This window comes from Schistocerca nitens, chromosome 2, assembly GCF_023898315.1.
Source record: "Schistocerca nitens isolate TAMUIC-IGC-003100 chromosome 2, iqSchNite1.1, whole genome shotgun sequence".
Classification (NCBI taxonomy): Eukaryota; Metazoa; Arthropoda; class Insecta; order Orthoptera; family Acrididae; genus Schistocerca; species Schistocerca nitens.
In genome coordinates this window covers 291,580,056-291,593,839 of record NC_064615.1, presented here as the reverse complement: position 1 = coordinate 291,593,839, position 13,784 = coordinate 291,580,056, and the positions used below count along the sequence as shown (strand labels likewise).

Genomic DNA, 13,784 nt, shown 5'->3' with positions numbered 1-13,784 from the left:
TGACATCATCTAATGCTCTGTGCTGTAAGAGGATCCACATCATACCTAATATGAAAGTCATGCTGAACACTTATTACTGACCCACACTGTGCAGACATAGAACATAAAATGCTTTCTGTTGTCCTGACACCATTTTTACTAGAACAGAAGTGGGCACACACTGCTGCTACCTAGTGGGAACCATGTAAGACTCAGGAGTTTGCTCTTTCCAACAGTACATTGCTCACGCACATATCTTGAATTACATAATAGTTATGATTTTTTTAAAAATCAGATGATTCTTTTCGATACACCCTGTACATTCTCCAGAAATGAAAGCTCATTTGGATTTGATGGTGTTTCGAACACAGTACAAGAGATTTGTTCCCATATAATAAGCCCTGTTTTATCTGAAATATGGAACGCATCTCTAACTCAAGGAATTTTCCCAGAGAGATTGAAACATGCCATAAGACAGGTGGTAGGAGACATATCAATAACTACTGACCTATTTCACTACTAACATCACTTTCAAAAATTTTTGAGAAGGTGATGTATTTTTGAACAGTATCCCACCTAAGAAATAATTTTATCCTCAGTAAATCACAGTTTGTATTTCAGAACTGTTGCTCAACTAAGAATGCTATTTACACATTCAGCCACTAAATTTTTCAAGCATTAAATAACAAATACCATTGACTATTATTTTTTGTAACCTATCTAAGGCATCTGACTGTGTGAATTATAATATTCTTGTAGACAAATTTCATATCCAACCAAAGACTGCAGGAAGTTGTACTCAGTAATTCAACCAATATAATCAGTGAAGATTCTTCTGATTGGAGTGAGACTGTGTAAGGGATTCCCCAAGGGTCAATCTTAGATCCTCCACTGCTCCTCATATATGTAAATAAATGTGTCTAATTGTTACTCAAATACGTAAATGAACTTCTGTCTAATATAGAATAAGCAGAATTAGATATTTTTGCAGATGACACTAGAATTGTAAGGGGATGTCCATTAATTATGTGAGCTCAAAATGGGTGGGAAGGGTCTGATAAAATCTCATTTCAAGGGGGAGGGTGGCAATGAAAATCTCACATAAGCTTTTTAATTCAGAAAATATACATTATTATAACAGGCAAAATTAAAATGCCTCTCTGACTGGACTGAATGCCTTACATGTGTGCCTGCCTGGGATTCAAATTCTGCACCAAGTGTCAGATTTCATTTATTTCAGGGAGTTTTCTGTCACACTGGTTGAAATAACTGCATGTCAAGCAGTGGTATTCTGTAACGGATATAAATACAATGTGAATCTTAAGCTGCATGCCAACAAGTCAAAATACACGTGTGAACAAGAAGTTAATTGTTTGTGGAAGGAAGCTAAGTTTGAAGTTCACAAACAAGAATTCTCTTAGTGAACATACAATTCAAGACACAGAGAAAGCTACATAATCATACCATTCACAAGGAAGGTACAAACAATGTTGTATTTCATCTGCAAAGTGAGAAAATGTTCAATGACATGTAATATATATAATATACTGATAAAAGGTCAATTTTTTAGGGATCCACCAAAACGGTTAATATAATATTATGAGCAGGGGAGACTGAGAGATGAATCATATGCAGGCACAACAAAAAGACTGCTAAACAAGTGAGACTCAACATCTGTGCTGTACAGCGAGTAGTAATCTATCCTTTTCATAATATTGTCATTATTCCATTTTGGATTTTCCATTGTTTGATTTTGCACCACAAAGGTTAATATTATTTTCTTGTAGAGTTTTTTGTCCATCTGGCTCTGCCTGTCCGTCTCAATAGCACAGAGGGTGGTCAGTTTATTTCCTGGTGCTATGTCACTTTATAAACTAAGTTTCCACTTCACTCTAGATTTTGCATGTACATTTGAATCCCTGTATCTCAGAAACAGCTAAAGATGTCAAGAAAATTTTCAGTGTTGTTTGCGATCGGGATCTTAGGAATATATCATAAGAATTACACCAATTTGCCTTACATAACCATCTCGGAATCCATGGCTATTTTTAGTACCAAAAGCCATGTTGTTGGGATGTTTCTCAATAACTGATAATATTTTTGAAAACAAGAAAATGGCACTTCTAGATAAACGCATTGAGAATATACTGTAAAAAGATGAGAAATTTACTGCGGTTAGTTATTTAGATATCCATTGCTGATGGTGAAAAAAAATGATGAAAAAGGCTTTTTTCAGGTTTTCTCAGGAACTGCCCATTAACTAATGGTGCCTCCATAACTCCCATCAAGCCCACAAGAGACCGAATCATATGCAAAAAGAACCAACTGATCTGCTCCATTTTCCTAAGCTGGAGGAAGTGCAATATTGATACTTTGACTCTGTACTGCAGGATGATGACACTAAGATGATCCTTCTGTTGATTATACAAATGGTCCCGAGCCCAAGGGCTATCCAAAACACTTGGGATTGAACCCCAAGTACGAGCAACGGAAAATCCCGTTTTTATGCGCAGTGTTTTGGAATATGTTAAGTATGCTGTTACATGCATACCGATAAATGTGAAAAAGTTTTACAGCTTTTACTATAAGCACACACACTAGCAAGCTTTGCTTGGCTAGAGTATTCATGAAGTTTAGGTAGAAGACTAGACCGGAATGAATGCTGTCTCTGCCGGCCGTTGTGGCCAAGTGGTTCAAGGCAATTCAGTCCGGAACTGCGCTGCTGCTATGGTCGTAGGTTTGAATCTTGCCTCGGGCATGGATGTGTGTGATGTCCTTAGGTTAGTTAGGTTTAAGTAGTTCTAAGTCTAGGGGACTGATGACCTCAGATGTTAAGTCCCATATTGCTCAGAGACATTTGATTTGAACGCTGTCTTCTGGGCAGAAAAATCTCCCGCTACAATGCTAATGCTTCTGCAGGATGATCACAGGCCCGGCCTCATCGCCCAATGCACTGAAAAGCTGCGAAAGATACACGGGTTGAAATTAGTCACCTGATGCAAAATGGTGGTGTCAGTAAGTTGCTGACAAGAAAAATTTACAGAAGAGTGAAAAAGAAAAGTAAAGATCTGTTACATGACAATAAGTTTGGTTTTACGAAAGTTAAAATCACCAGAGAGGCAGTTGGTGACGTTACGGTTGATAATGCAAGCAAGCGTGAAGAAAAAATCAAGACACAACCATAGGTTTTGTCATCCAGGAATAAATGTTCAACAATGTAAAACGAGATGTTCAAAATTCTACAAAAAATAGGAGAAAGTTATAGGGAAAGACTGGTGATATACAGTATGTACAAAAACCAAAAGGGGACAATAAGACTGGAAGACCAAAAATGAAGTGCTCGGATTAAAAAGGATGCCTCTATCATGCAATATACAGATCAAAGAAGCAATGACAGAAAGAAAAGAAAGGTTCAAGAGTTGGATTAAAATTGAGGTTCAAATAGTATCAATGGTAAGAGTCACTGATGTGTTGCTAACCTCACTAGAGGTGAAGAAGAATTACAGGTTCTGGTGAGTGTAACAAACAGTCTAATGTGTACAGAATAAGGATTAGAGTAAACTGAAAAATGAAAAAAAAAAAAAAAAAAAAAATAATAATTGGAAGTAGCGAAAATGAGAATAGCGAAAAAACTTAACATCAAAATTGGTGAACAAGACGTAGACAATGTTAAGAAATTCTATTACCGAGGCAGCGTAATAACAGATGATGGACGGAGTAAGGAGGATATAAAAAGCAGACTAGCATTGGCAAGAAAAGGGACATTCCTGGTGAAGAGTAGTCTATTCGTATCAAAATATAGGCCTTAACTCAGGGAAGAAATTTCTGAGACAGTAGGTTTAGAACACAGCATTGTATGGTAACGAATTATGGTCAATGGGAAATCTTTAACAGAATACTGAATTTTCTCATTTACAGAGTATTGAAAGGCAATCTGTTTTAATTGTTTAAAACCATTCAAAAGCCAAGATAGCATAAAAAATCACAGGCTCTCACCCACTTCCCCTTCCTCCATCTCTCTATTCCTCTCCCACCGGCCTTCACCCTTTTCAAGCACTATCTCTCACTGACTGCTGTGTTCCACTGCCACTGTGTCCCTCTTTTTCCTTCATACTACAGTTGTCTCTTTCACTCTTTCTATACCAGAAGCACTGTCTAGTATCATCCAGCATTTATTACTTCTCCGTCTCTTTCCTGCTGCCGCTCTTTCCTTCTCTCTCCGTATGAAAAAGGTCGAATATGTTCACATGACAATATTTTGGTGAAAAATTATAAAGGTGCCGAGGAAGGTGAACTGAGGCAGCTGGTATCCTACTTTTCCATCAGATTCCTTCAATAAAGAGGAGCTTATTCCTCTTTTTTGTGCTCCAATATGATCATTTTTCCGCTGGTTACCTTCTTTCCCCTGCCACAGCAGGACATGTCTCTCATATGAAAGGAACTTGAGGGGTCAGTAAAATTCTGATAGTTTCCTTAAGTGAAAATTAAATAGCACAAAACTAATCTAACACCTCGGACCGGATTTTACATGCACAACAATTTTACATGTGCTTCAGTACTACAGCGTGGAGTTCCCAGAATACTACTGACAATAACGGAGACATTTTACATCATATTTCTCCATGCTATATCACTTTATAAACGTAATTTTTGTCTTACATCGTATTTTACTATTTTACGTGGACAAGTAGGTTAACTCTGAACCTCTGCATCTCACAAACGGATAAAGAAATCTAGAAAATTTTCGAGGTTGTTGAGACTGGAGTCTTAGGAATATATCGTAAAAATTACAGCCATTTACTGTGCATAGCCATCCTGGAATCGACAACTGGGGTTTAGTTTGATACTTGCAGCAGAAAAATGGTGAAAAATGCTTTATCAGGGGTTTCCTTCGGAAACATTCACGTAATGCATCACTCGTTCATTCATTCATTCATTCACGAGTATACCTGTCAGTTTAATTGAACTGTGGGCTTATCATAGATATACCATCATCAATCTGTTCATTTAATTTTTACATAGATATTTTATATATACAAGTTGGGTAACTCAGAACCTTTGTGTCTGGGAAAGGAATAAAGATATCAAGGAAATTTGGAAGTTAATTCGATATTGTGATTTTGTGAGTACAATTATAATTTCATTCATTTTCTGTGCATAGCCATCTTGGAATCATCGGCTGGATTTTGGTCCACTAGTCAATGTGAAAATATAGTAAAAGAAACCTTTTTTGATGGTTTTGTGAGGAATCGCCCGTGAACTAATGATGCCTCCATAACTCCCATCAAGCCCACCAGAGACCATATCAAATGCAAAAGAACCAGCTGGTCTGCCCATTTTCCTAAGCTGGGGGAAGTGCAATATTGTTACTTTGACCCTGTACTGCAGGATGATGACACAGGTGATCCCTCTGTTAGATACACAAATGATTCCTAGCTGAAGGGTTATCGAAAACACTTGACTATCAACAACAGAACCTGAGATATGAGCCCCAGGAAAATCTTGGCTTTAAAGAAAAAAATGGCTCTGAGCACTATGGGACTTAACATCTATGGTCATCAGTCCCCTAGAACTTAGAACTACTTAAACCTAACTAACCTAAGGACAGCACACAACACCCAGTCATTTTAAAGAAAACATTACATGAAATGTTTGTTTATTAGTCCTTTTCATTGACAACAACACCGACTACTGTAGATACTGAACATGTCAAATACACTTAAGTTGTACATATCTACTGGGGCCTGTGGGAAACATGCCCTTCTGGTACTGTACAGTACTAGTGCGAATTATGTGGAGGTTTTTGTTCTGTTTGATATTACTGCAAACACTACAGTTTCTAAGCAGTCTTGTACTTTAAGGAATATAAATACATTTTATAAAAAAATGCTTTGAAACCAGGTTTCCATGATTCTTTTTTTTTTGCAGTCCATAAGTATAGACTGCTATTGAGGAAGCTTCTTCTAAATATTGCACAATAATACTCATATTTGTTTCCATATTGGTGCAAAGTTGCACAGTTCTTGTGGCATAATACATAACTTTGAGCATGTTTCAGTCTTGAGTAAAGCGAACATTATTTACAGAATTTCACTTTTGTTACATGTAGACTGTCAGTTAAAATTATGTCAGGTATCAGTTGTCTCATGACTTACTGTTAGAGGTCATTCATATAACGTTTTGTATCCAACTTTGTACATGCAATAAGTTATATTCAACCGAATAATATATATATATATATATATATATATATATATATATACACTCACAAAATATAAGGGGCATTCAAAAAGAAACGAGCCAGAGGCATAATTACAGAAACAAGTACCTGTATGTTAGAAGTATTGACCCTGGCTGTTGAGACACTTGTTCCACTGTGACACAAGGGGGTGAATGGCTGTCTCACAAAATTCCCGGGCCTGCGATGTTAACCAGTTCTACACGTACAGCTGGCCATCGTCATCTGAGGTGAATTGCTTGCCCCTCAGAGCATTTTGAGTGGAGCAAAATGATGTAATCACAGGGAGAGAGGTCTGGACTGTATGGAGGGTGGCTGAGAACCTCACATATGAATTTCTGCAAGAGTGCCACGACTGTGTTGGCCATATGAGGCTTTGCATTGTCATGGAGCAAAATGACCCCATGGGTGAAACTGCCTGGTCGTTTTGATTTGATCACTTGGCAAAGGGTGGTCAAGGTCTGCAAGTAACGATGGGCACTCACTGTTGTCCGAGGCTGCAGGAAGTGAATCAGAAGGGGGCCATCTTGGTCAAAGAAGAACATCAGCATAACCTCTCATGCACTCGTGTGGATGGCCTTGGCTTTTTTTCGTGACCAGGACTCATCTCCAGCCACCACTTGTGCCAGGAATGCATTCCCTTCCAGAGCATAGCACTACAGATGAGCAAGACAGTGGGCCATTCAACACGCTTCCTGTGGGGCATCCATTGGGCACACACTTTGTGCATGTGCAGTCGTTCCTTCATGATGGTGTGAACACTTCCGACACTAAATCCAACCACGGCGGCTATGGCTTTCACTGTCACTTGGCAGTCCTGGGTAACGTGTGCATCCACTAGCTGGAGAATGTCATTGGGAATGCAGTGTGGTACTCCAGACCGTGCATCATCGGATAATGACACCCGTCCTGCCCAGAAGTGATTGTGCCACACACTGACCCTTGCAAGGGACATACAGTGTTAGCTGTACACTAGTGACATTCGTCGATGAATGTCCGTTCCTCTGACTCCTTCCACTGTCAGAAAAAGAACAACATCCCTTTGCTCTTCTTTTGACACCTCCATGTCACTGTTTGCAATGTGACTGGCAGCTTTGGACGATTGATGCATGTTGCTGCTAGGTCTGTATATTCATGTGACTTGCACGCGTGCCATCTAGCGATGGGCTGTGAACTTCCAAGCTCTGGTCAGAACCACATCTCTTTACACACACCATGATATTACCCTCCTGTCACCGGTTTGCACATTCCAGATTCTGTTTCGTTTCTTTTTGAATGCTCTTTACACAATATTCAGCAATGGAAAGCCCAGGTTGGAGTATCAGCAATTACGGAAAGAATAGATTGCTACTCACTGTAAAGGTGACACACATTGAGTAGCAGACAGGCTTTTTTTTATAAAAAAAAAAAAAAGAGGAGCACACCTCACACACACATGACCACTGTCTCTGGCTGCTCAGGCAGACCTACATCTCCAACCTATTGTCCAAAATCTAGCCTTCCCCATCAATGATACCAATCACTTCTTTCTCCAACTCTCCACCATCCCCACCCCTTTACCTCCTGCATTAGCCCGTGGTTTTGCCACTAATGAGCACAACCTCTGTGAATGTCCTCCCTACCTCATTTCCCATTTACCCTACTAACTATATCCAAACCCATAACTACTTCCCCTTCACATGGAAGGCACACAAACAAATCCATGGCACAACCATGGGAACCTGTATGGCACCCCACTATGTCAATCTGTTTGCGCGCTGTCTACAGAAAACCTTCATAGCCTCCCAAACCCTTGATCTGGTTCAGCTTCGTGGACGATATCTTCATGGTCTGGACTCAGGTTCAGGACTCTCTATCCTAATTCCTTCACCACCTCAAAACCTTCTCTCCCATTCACTTCATTTGGTTCTTCTCAATCCAGAGTGCCACCATGGAAGGTGATCTGCCCCTCTCTGAAGGCTCCATCTACACCTCTGTCCACATCAAAACTATCGACCAACCATCTGCAGACAGAGTATCTACAGTAATGGCAGCTCCCTTACCCAGTATGCTGAAAGTCTCACAAAGACCTTCACAGACAAGCACTATCCCCCAGACCTAGTCCAAAAACAGATTTCCCGTGCCATATCCCAATGGATCATATCCTTATGAAAGACCCAGGTGCAATACCTGCTGAATCCACCCCCCCCCCCCCCCCCCAGCCCTTCCTATTCCAGTCCTGTCACAGGCTTACCTTACCCCATCATAGGCAGGCCCAGCTGAGAAAGTGCCAAACTGTAGCCAAGAGCATTATGGACCATCCTGTTGCACAACATGCAGCTAAACATAACATCCTTGATATCAGTGGCAGCTTTACAACTCAGACCATCTGGATCCTCCCTTCCATCGCCTTTTCTGGACTGCAAAGATGGGATTGATCCTTACAACAAATTCTCCACTCCCAAAATCATCCTGGCCTCAACCTACAGTAATCTACTGTCTCTGCACCCTCCACCCGATAATTTCTGCCCCCTCTAACCTACCACCTCCTCCCAGCTCACATCCCCTTGCCCTCACTGTGCACTGCTCTCTTCCAATGCACACACTGATCTCCTCCCCTTCTCTGTCCTCTCCTTTCAGCTCACTGTTTTTTTCCCTTTCCTTCCTTCCCACAGCTTCCCGATGGTGCACCAGGTATCCTTGTCTGCCACCTCTAGTCCCTGCACGCTCCACCAGGAAGCACTGTTCCTCCTCCCTCACCCACACTCTGTTATCCCTACCCCTTCCCTTCCCCACTATGGACTGTTGCTCTCATTCGACGCATTTCAGTTATAGCCTGGCCTGAACTGAGATAGTGGTCAGGTGTATGTAAGGAGTGTTTGCCTGTGTGAATACGTGTGTTTTTCTTTTCTGATGAAGGCTTTGGCCGAAAGCTTTGTGTGTAACAGTTGTTCCTGTCTACAACTCAACATGTCATCCTTACAGTGAGTAGCAATCTATCCTTTCCATAATTGTTAAAAACACAGTATTAGATACAGAAATTAAATGAGTTTTTTATAATAGGGCAATGGTCTTGCCGCAGTGGATACACCGGTTCCCGTCAGATCACCGAAGTTGAGTGCTCTTAGGAATGGCCAGCATTTGGATGGGTGACCATCATTACACACAATTTCAAATCTTTATGAACCTTTTTCTCACTTATAATCTCAGCAAAATGATGAAAGGAAAAAAGTTTACTGCTTACTACATTTTTCCTGTTCATGCAGTGAGACTGCCTGATGTATTAATTAATTACTACTTTACTACTAACTGTATTTGTGACACATTTTACAGACAGTTTCTCGTATACCACTCAATGTACTTGCAAAATTATATCATTGTATGACACACAGTCCAGGATATATGACATCATAAACACTGAGGTGTGTGAAAAATTGCCACATCATGCATGATATTTAAATTCATTGTTACTAACCCACTGAATTGATTTCAAAGAAACCTTGTAAGGAGATAGCTTGAACTCTGTGGAAGAAAACAAACTACTTCATAAAATGTGTAGTGCAAGATACTTACTGATTTGAAGAATATTACGCAAATTTTGAAAAAAAATATTTATTCTTTGACTTTTGATCTTCATCAAATTTGTGAAAATGCTTTTATTGGTTGATATGTGCTACATGATACAACTCAAAGTAATGAATACAATGCTTTACAATCTTCAGTGTATTTAATCCAGACTTCTATGCTACTTCAATAGCACAATGCACAGATGTGCATTCCTGCTGATGATCCACTGTTCCCACTACTTGGCAGCAATGCTGCACACGTCAACGCATCATGTATTAGGACAGCTTTGGCGGGGGGAGAGCAGGGACTGTATCACAAGCTATGTTTACCCAAACAGGTAGAAATGTGAGGTATCTGCTGTTACTGCACATAGAGCAGCTTACTTATTCAATATCACTCATCATAACAAAACTACTGATACACGAGTGCAGCTGTGTGGAACAGCTAGTGCTATAGAAATAAACATTATGACTGACACAATAACGTGAGTTACAATTTACTTACAGTTCTTTCACCTGCACCTCCTCTTTCATCAGAACAGGTACCATTAATTTCTGAATCAGTCACAGTAAAGCCACTCTCCTCTTCTGCGGAATGTTGTTCATTTGCTTCTTCTCCCAGTGTAATATCTAATTGTTCATGGTTATTAATGGTGTTCTCTTGATTAATGGCGTTTTTGTTTTCTTCCCCTATGCTAGGAGACTTGCTATTAAAATGTGCTATTTCACTTTGTTCATTCAGATAGTTGGATTCAAAATACAGAGTGTAATTAGTTTCCATAAAATTATGTATCAGGACACCAGTTTCCTTTATGATGTTGTACCTAAAATCATTAATTAATTAATTCGCTCCACATATCAACATAAGGCTTTTATCCACAATGTCTGCAATATACCAAATGTCAGTAATGATATCAGTGACATATTCTGAAACTCCTAAAACTTGAACGTACCTCCTTTGCACATTATCCAAACGGTCTTCAATATTAAGCAGAGCAAATTTCTTTCGCTCCTTCCGTTCATATAATGGAGTTGTAGACCAAGCACCCATAAGATCTCTGATTTTTTTAATATTTGACTGTGCATTAGTAACTCTCTCATGAAGTTGTTTTACCATGCTTTTGAATTTATCAACAAAATCCCAAACTGAAAATAAGTAAAAAGCAAAAAATCTTGCAAATGGTTTTTAAGGTCTGCAGCCATTCTTCCTCAGTTGGCAAAGAAATGCAGTTTATCTGGTATATAATATCTATTACTTACCTTTTGCAACTGAAATTACCAAATGTATCTTGCCTGACTGTTTAGACATCTTCAGTGGTTTTAAATTCTTCCCATCTTTTCTATGTGTCCACTGGCTCTTCTGTGAGCAATTCTGGTCTTGTGAAACTGGATGTGTATAATTTTCTTGTATAAAAGTTAGCTTTGTAACAAAATTAAATGCAGCAGTAAGAGCTGTACCACATAATACAGTTCAGTACAAACAATTATACAAGGAAATTTCATAATTGTGAGTCCAGAAGCACTACTAGAGGAGCTAGTGGACATATACAAAATATGAGGGGGGGGGGGGGGGGGGGGCAAAACCATAAAAGATGCCATCAACAACTAGGCCCAAGACGTTCAAAAACAAGTAAAGTTCAGTTGCAAAACACAAATAACAATTATTATTGTAAACAAGGAAACAGCACTGATTTCTAAGAAGTTATGAAGGATTGTTCTACAGACAACATGAGTTCAAAACTGTGGATGACATAGAGGAATACTTTGATTGTGCAAACAAAGATCTTAAATTTTAATTCAGACTCTTTGGATTTTTGCATGCAAATCGGTATGGTCTGGCTGTTATCTTTATTATCTAAGCAAGCCACTGCACATGGCAGTGGGTATGTCCCATTATACCAATTGTTAGTGCTTTCTCCCATTCCACCCACGTATGGATAATGGAAAAATGATCACTTCACTGCCTGTGTGTATGCTGTAATTAGTCTAATTATGCTGTAATTAGTCTAATCTTGTCTTCACAATCCAGAGAATTCCACAGGAGGTTGTAATACATTCCTTGATTCATCACTCAAAATTAGTTCTACAAACTTTCTAAATAGGTTCCCCACGGGCTAATTTGCCTCTAACTTAAAATGTCTGCCAGGTCACTTATTTCAGCTTTTTCCTGATACTTTCCCAATGGGTCAAACAAATCTGTGACCATTCATGTTGCCCTTCTTTGTATCCATTCAATATCATGTTACTCCTATCTAGTATGGGTCCCACACACTTGAGCAGTATTCTAGGATTTATCACAAAAGTCTTTTTATGCAATCTCTTTGTAGACCGACTGCATTTCCCTAGTATTCTACCAATGAATTACAGTCTCCCACCTGCTTTACCTATACTGAGTCTAATTGATTGTTCCATTTCATATCCCTACAAATTGTTAACCCCAGCTATTTGTATGAGTTTACCAATCCCAACTGTGACTCAATGATATTATAGTCATAGTGTTTTTTTTTTAAGTGCAGAATTTTACATTGCAGAACATTTAAAGCAAGTGCCAGATCTGATTAAATACTCATGCAGCTTCTTTCAGACAGTATTCAGTATTTCATTATAGATAACCGCTTTGGCTGCAAAAATCTGAGGTTATAATAATATTGTTTGCAAGGTCATTAATATGGAACATACACAGCAAGGGTTCCAACAAGATTCAGGTGACAAAAGTCATGGGACACCTTCTAATATCACGTCGGACCTCCTTTTGCCTGGTGCAGTGCACCAACTCGACAGGCCCAGCAGATGTACTGAGCCATGTTGCCTCTGTAGCTGTCTATAATTGCAAAAGTGTTGCCAGAGCAAGATTTTGTGTATGAACTGACCTTCGATTATCTCCTATAAATCTTCGATGGGATTCATGTCAGACGATCTGGGAGACCAAATCATTTGCACGAACTGTCTAAAATGTTATTCAAATCAATTGCGAACAACTGTGGCCTGCTGACATTGCACATTGTCATATAAAAATTCCATCATTGTTAGGGAACATGAAGTCCACGAATGGCTGCAAATGCTCTCCAAGTAACCTAACATAACCATTTCTAGTCAATGATCAGTTTATTTGGACTAGAGGATCCAGTCCTTTCCAGTAAACACAGCCCACATCATTATGAAGCCACCACCAGCTTGCACAGTGCCTTGTTGACAACTTAGGTCAATGGTTTCAGGGGTCTGCGCTATACATAAATTAAAGTAGCTTTCAAGCTACATACATCTGTGTGTAATAAAGCTGGTTTCTGATATACTATTTCTGGAAAATAAGCTGTACACAATGCACTGTCAGAGTATTTTCAACATACATAATTAAAATATCTAAACAATCATTATTTGTCTAGTTATTTATTTTAGATATACTTGTTTTATGTTTATAATTATTATTTTATGTTTTACATAGTTTCCCCTTTTTAAAAAATTTTTCTTAAATACATACAACCTGTTTATTGAAAATAATAAGTAACTCATTATTATGATATAAAATCATTACAATAGTGATAATCTGCTTAAAACATATTTTCTTACACCATGCACATAAAATGAACAAAATTTCTTTACATAACATGCACAATAGAGAATGTAATACAAAACAAAATTTTGCGGGATTTCAAATTATCATGGATGATCCTCAAAATACACTGATTTGTATCAGGCATGTTTCAGTACACTGGTGATCCTTACTGAACAGAACGAATTATGTACTAGTGACTGCAGCTTGATTATATTGTTTCAAATTTGAGACTAACACCATAATCATTCAACAGAACTAAATTTGAAAATCTCCTCACAAAGGTCTTTCAACCTTGAAAGCGATATACATCTCGACTGTAACTATGCTGTCAAGCCCTTTGGAATCACCAGATGAACAAGGTCCTTGTCCTCGGTTAAGATGGTCAAAACAGTTGTCTCACAGTGACAACCTGCCTTTTATAGTTTTAGAAGAATCAAATGGTGAGTCTGGACAAATAATTCAAAAATCT

General features: G+C 38.8%; 1 protein-coding gene across 1 annotated transcript in view; it reads right to left on the bottom strand.

Annotated features, from left to right (window-relative positions):
• LOC126234993 (dynein beta chain, ciliary-like) overlaps positions 1–13,784 on the bottom strand; it is a 732,993-nt gene that overhangs the window by 514,390 nt on the left and 204,819 nt on the right. Inside the window, exons 16-18 of the mRNA XM_049943730.1 lie at positions 11,023–11,214; positions 10,716–10,908; positions 10,268–10,586 (exon numbers count right to left, since the gene is read on the bottom strand). Coding sequence (XP_049799687.1) covers positions 10,268–10,586; positions 10,716–10,908; positions 11,023–11,214 — 704 coding nt within the window. The remainder of the gene's footprint in view (positions 1–10,267; positions 10,587–10,715; positions 10,909–11,022; positions 11,215–13,784) is intronic.